Below are 6000 nucleotides of genomic sequence, written 5' to 3' on the forward strand. Positions count from 1 at the left end.
CCTGGCTGCCGGCCGCCATCTTGGTTGGCAGTTAATTTGCATATCGCCCTGATTAGCCTATGGGAAGTGTGTCGGAGGTACGGTTAATTACCATGTTTGTCTATTATTAGATAGGATTCTTGCATTTACACTGGTTGTTCCCCTGTGATCACTCTGAGCAGCACTTTTCAGTTAAAAATGCTTAGCCAGGGCAATCAGGTGACTTGAGTGCAACTCTGACCCTGCCACTTAATCATGGTGTGACTGGGCAAATTACTTCTCTGTGGCCTCAGTTTCCTCATCTATATCATGGCATTATCATCCTTCCTTTGCGGACGAGTTGTGTTCATTGAAGTAGCATTTATTCAGCTTCCAGTGGAGGCCATAGGATGGTCTCTATTAAATAACCACACACACTTCAATACACAAGTGATTGCACTTCTTTATTTGTCCAAGCCTGTGGGCTGGAGAGCTTTGCTGCCAACTGCAGGGCTCCTTGTCAAGGTCACACAGCAGGTGAGGATAGAGCCAGGTTTGAATCCCAGACCCTTTAGTTCCATGGTCCATGCTCTGGATTGAGCATTGGCCTGCAGACTGGGGGGTCCTGGGTTCAATTCTGGTAATGGGCTCATGTCCAGATTGGGGGCTGGAATACCAGTTGGGGGAGTGCAGGAGGCAGCCAATCAATGTTTCTCTCTCATTGATGTTTCTAGCTCTATCTCCCTGTCTGAAATCAATACAAATATACTAGTATAAAAAACAAAAATAAAATATTTTTAATTGATTTGAGAGAGTGGAAGGGAGAGGGAGAGAGATAGAAGCATCAGTGGTGAGAGAGAATCATTGACCAGCTGCCTCCTGCACACCCCCTACTGGAGACTGAGCACACAATCGGGGTATGTGCCCTGACTAGGGATCCAACCCTGACCTCTTGGTTAATAGGTGGACATCAACCACTGAGCTACACAGGCTGGGCCAGAGACTATTTTTAAAATACGTCACAAACTAAGCTTCTCGCTCACTCTATCAATGTTATTTATATATAAAAATAGAGGCCTGGTGCATGAATTTGTGCACAGTGAGATTCCTAGGCCTGGCCAGTGATCAGGGCTGAATAGGGCCATCTCACCCAGTCCCAATAGGGGCCTGCCGGCCAGAGGTAGGAACAGGGGGAGGGAATAGGGAAGGTTGGTCAGCTGTGGGAGGGTGACTGTGGGAGTGTACTAACCACCTGTGGGCAGACAGTCAACACAGGAGCTGCCCCCTGGTGGTTAGTGCTTGTCATAGTGACTGGTTGACTGGTCGTTCCGATCATTCTGGTCATTCGGTTGTAAGGGCTGCTTAGGCTTTTATCCTATACTAGAGGCCTGGTGCAAGAAATTCATGTAACGTGGGGTCCCATCAGCTCAGCCTGCACCCTCTCTAAACTGGGACCCCTCGAGGGATGTACAACTGCCGGTTTAGGCCCGATGATGGATCAGGTCTAAACCAGCAGTTGGACATCCCTCTCACAATCCGGACCACTGGCTCCTAACTGCTCACCTGCCTGCCAGCCTGAAAGCCCCTCACTGCCCCCCTCTGCCAGCCTGGTCACCCCTCATTGTCCCCTCTGTTGGCATGGTTGCCCCACGCAGCTTGCTTGTTCAGTCATTTGGTCATCCCTCACCATCCCCCTGCCTGCCTGATCACCCAACGTAGCCTGCTGCTCAGTCGTTTGGTCATCCCTCACTATCACCCCTGCCAGCCTGTTGCCCCACTCAACCTGTTCCATCATCCATTTGGTTTTTTCGGATGTGACGGCCTCTGGCTCTTTATATATAGAGATAATAAAAGCTTAATATGCAAATCCTCCTCTCCACCTAGAGTTCCACAAGGAGTTCGACCAGGGGCAGGGCTGGCCAACTGCCCACAGCTCCTCCCCCTGGCCAGCCCTGACCTCATTTGGCCCCAACCACCCCAATCAGGGAAGGCTGCCTGGACCCCACTCATGCACGAATCTGTGCACTGGGCCTCAAGTATATATAGATGTAGGGAAACTATATTGTTCCCCTGATGTTAACATGGGTTCAATACTACATTGTGGCAAAGCCTCCGTGATGGAGTGAGGCATAAAGTACTCCCAGATCATGGGTGGGGGTGTCTTTTTTTCCTTTCAGATCTTGACATCGTTCACTACCTCACTTCTCACTTTATGTTTTTGCTCAAATGTGACTTTTCTGGCCTCATTCAGTGCAGCCCCCTCCTACATTCTGCTGTCACCTCACTTTTGTGCTTTCATTTTCTGTTACCTGATGTAATATACAGTGAATGCTTACCCCTCCCCTACTCTCCTCTAGTAAAAAGGCTCAGGAGCCCTGGCTGGTGTGACTCAGGGGTTGGATCGTCCTCCCCTGTGAAAGGTCACTGGTTCAATTCCTGGTTAGAGGACATGCCCAGGTTTTGGGTTCTCTTCCCAGTCAGGACACATGCAGGAAGCCACCGATCAATGTTTCACTTTCACATTGATCTCTCCCTCTCCCTCTCCCTCTCCCTCTCCCTCTCCCTCTCCCTCTCCCTCTCCCTCTCCCTCTCCCTCTCCCTCTCCCTCTCCCTCTCCCTCTCCCTCTGTAAAGATCAATACAATAAACTTGTTGTTTTTTAAAAAAGCTCCGACAAGTGTTGTTTTATGGGATGTCTTTTAAATGCTCTGATCCTGGCATATTGAGCAGTGCCTGAAACAAAGTTGGGGCTGGGTAATACTTGATGAATGAATGAAGGCATTTGTCACACTGACAGGATCCCTTGAAGCCCTTGGCCTCAGCCAGATTCCCTAGTAGAGACTCCTATCCCTGGGTCCCTCTGTGTCTGGACAATTAAAGATGTTTGTTTGTCAAGCTCCTCTCCTCCCCTTCTTTCACAGCCCCTGGTGGGGGAAGGGAGGGAAGAGCTGATCTCTTAACTCTGGGCTGCTTTGTGTTGCCCACTCTCCCATACACACTCCCCCGTCCCAGTCCCCCCGCCCCCCATCCTCCGGTAGCCTTCTCCCTTTGCCTTCTCTCCTCCCTTGACAGCCTCCTTCCTCCTTCTCAGAAGGGGCAATACCCCTGAAGGTGCTTTCCTCCTCCTCTCCCTGCACGGGGGTGTCCTGCAGAAAGGCAACCCCTCTTTGTGGGGCTGAGGCTGCCCTTATCCTGAGATTCCTCTTGGGACCTCACCTCCTGTAGGTGAGCCTGAGTGTGTGTCACTTTCTGTTTCCACTCCAGCTGCTCACCTGGCTCAAGGCCCCGCCCTGCACGGGCTTCCCCAGCCTGGGGCCTCCCCTAGTGGCAGGTGTGTTTTCATTTTTCCTTCATCAGCTGGGATTGCCCTCCTGTGCAGGCTAAAAGCTGCACCATGGAGCTCAGTGAGGTATTGCATCGCTGCCTAGCTGGAAGTTCGGGCACACAGACAGAGCAGCAGGCTGAGACCCAGAAAAGGAGACTGAGGCCAGAGACACCACACAAGGCTGAGTGAGACCCAGGTGACAAACTCTGAGAGGACACTTGCATCCCCACTTGGAATAGAGACCAGAGACCAGAGACCAGGATGAAGCTGGGTGAGCCTCCACATCATTGTCCACGACCCTCACTCGCCACAGCCCCACCCACAGCCCCTGACACTCTGTCCCCTCATCTGCCCATCCTTCCCTACCACAGACGTGGCTGTGTGTTGTGCGCTGGTGCTGATGCTGATGACCACGGTGCTGACCAGCACAGGAGCAGCTCCCGTCACCACGCCCCTCCCGGCCCTCCTGGGTGCAAGGGGCTGCAACATGGTCCAGTTCAAGTCTCTGTCCCCACAAGAGATGGAGGCCTTCAGGAGGGCCAAGGACGCCTTGGTGAGTCTTCCTCCCTCTCCCCTGCCTCCCCTCCCCACCCCCATGCTGTGGGCTACCCTCCACCCTTCCCTCTGTGGGTCACAGCCCCATTTGGCTCAAGGTGGACCTGTTCCCTTCCTTCCCTGGGCTAACCTCCACCCTTCGCACATGGTCTACCTCCTGCTCCTGCTTTGGGGGCTGACTCTTGCTCTTCTGCACTGGAGATGCCTCTACCATCCTTTAGGACAGTGGTTCTAAACCTTCCTAATGTCGTGACCCTTTAATACAGTTCCTCATGCTGTGGTGACTCCCAATTTCATTGTTACAAATTGAACATAATTAAAGCATAGTGGTTAATCACAAAAACAATATGTGATTATATATGTGTTTTCCGATGGTCTTAGGGGACCCTGTGAAAGGATCCTTTCACCACCAAAGGGGCTGGGACCACAGGTTGAGAACCGCTGCTTTAGGATATTAGCCCCCTGCTCCTGCTAGTCATCCTCCAACCCCACTGCGGGGTCAACCTCCAGCCCCCCAGCTGTGGCTGACCTCTGCCCTTGCTCTCCAGGAAGAGTCCCTCTTGCAGAGGAACCGGAGCTGCGGCTCCCGCCCACTCCCCAGGACCCGGGACCTGAGGCAGCTGCAGGTGAGTTGGGAGACTCAGGCCCAGCCCTGCCCTCACCTGGCCCCGCTCCTCTGGCTTCTTAGGTGGCCCCTTCACCTCCTCCTTCTCACTGTTCTCTGTGTCTTTGCCCGCCCCAGCAGTCCCCCTGACCTCTTCCCCTCACCTGCTCACATTGACCTTCCCTCTCTCCTGTCTCCTGCCCTCACCTGTTCCTCCCTCCGCCCTCCTCACCTGTTCTCTCTCACCTGTCTGTCTCCCTGCTCAGGTGTGGGAGCGCCCTGTGGCCTTGGAGGCTGAGCTGGCCCTGACACTGAAGGTCCTGGGGACTGTGGCTAACTCGACCCTGGGGGACCTCCTGGACCAGCCCCTTCACACACTGCGCCACATCCACTCCAAGCTTCAGGCCTGTGTGAGTGCTCTGGGCTCCAGGCCTCGTCTGTGGGTTCTGACCACCCGTATGTCCCCGTGTGTCTGAGACCCTGTTCACTCACCACCCTCCTTCGCCCACAGGTCCCAGCTCAGTCCACAGCAGGCCCCAGGTCCCGGGGCCGCCTCCGCCAATGGCTGCACCGCCTCCAGGAGGCTGAGGAGAAGGTGAGTGACTGGGGCAGGACCAGTTTCTGGGGACAACTTGGGGCCCAGATGATGAACAGCCACTGACCTGTCCTTTCCTCTCCACAGGAATCCCGTGGCTGCCTTGAAGCCTCTGTCGTATCCAACCTCTTCCGCCTCCTCGTCCGTGACCTGAGATGTGTTGCTGATGGAGACCTGTGTGTGTGACCCTCAGGCCCACCTGCCTCCTGTCCCAGCATCTTGGGTTTTATTTATGCATCCCTCACGTTTCTTAATTTATTGCCACCCAACCACTATTTATGTATTTATGTGTGTGAATTGTCAAACTCAGACCTGTAAAATATTTATTTTTCTACTTTTTGTAAGAATTGTTCATAAATGATAAGAAAACGATGTTTCCTGTGCTGTGGGGCTGTGGGTATGATTGTGCGGATTCGTTTTCTCCCGCCGCCATAACAAGGTTTCCCAAGCTTAGCATCTTCAGACCACACAAGTTTAGTGTCTCACAGCTCCATAGATGAGAGCTCTCGGTGGCCAGCCTCTTTCCCTGCCAGGGGCCTCACAGGCTGAAGCCCAAGTGTGGCTGCTGGGATTCTGCTAGGGAGGCCTTGGGAGGAAGGGTCCACCTCCAAGCTCCATCAAGCTGCTGGCAGAATTCTCTTCCCTGCAGTGGTCACACTGAGGTTCCCGTTCCCGCTGGCAGAAAGCGTCAGTCCGTCCGCAGCTCCTGCCAGCCTCTCACTGGTCCTCGCACATGGGCCTACATCTCAGAGCCTGCAGCCAGGGGTCACATCCTTCTCGCGCCTGGAACCCCTCTGACTGCTCCTTCCGCCACATTTCTCTTCTGCCTCCAGCTGGAGCAAGTCCTCTGCTTTTAAGGACTCGGTGTTTAGACGGGGCTCACGGGGATAATCCAGGACAACCTCTCTCTTTTCACATCTATAAAGCTCAGTTACCGCTGCAAGGTCCTTTTGCCAGGTCACAT

General features: G+C 53.6%; 1 protein-coding gene across 1 annotated transcript; it reads left to right on the top strand.

Annotated features, from left to right (window-relative positions):
* Positions 1–3543: 3543 nt before the first annotated feature.
* LOC308530589 (interferon lambda-3-like) lies at positions 3544–5222 on the top strand (the record flags this gene model as incomplete). The annotated part of the gene is made up of 6 exons (XM_081107305.1): positions 3544–3553; positions 3654–3835; positions 4386–4463; positions 4708–4851; positions 4953–5036; positions 5124–5222. 6 exons carry the CDS (start codon positions 3544–3546, stop codon positions 5220–5222), a joined length of 597 nt encoding a protein of 198 aa, XP_080963431.1.
* Positions 5223–6000: the final 778 nt, after the last annotated feature.

Source organism: Myotis nattereri (genome assembly GCF_964212035.1).
Source record: "Myotis nattereri genome assembly, chromosome: 15".
Classification (NCBI taxonomy): domain Eukaryota; kingdom Metazoa; phylum Chordata; class Mammalia; order Chiroptera; family Vespertilionidae; genus Myotis; species Myotis nattereri.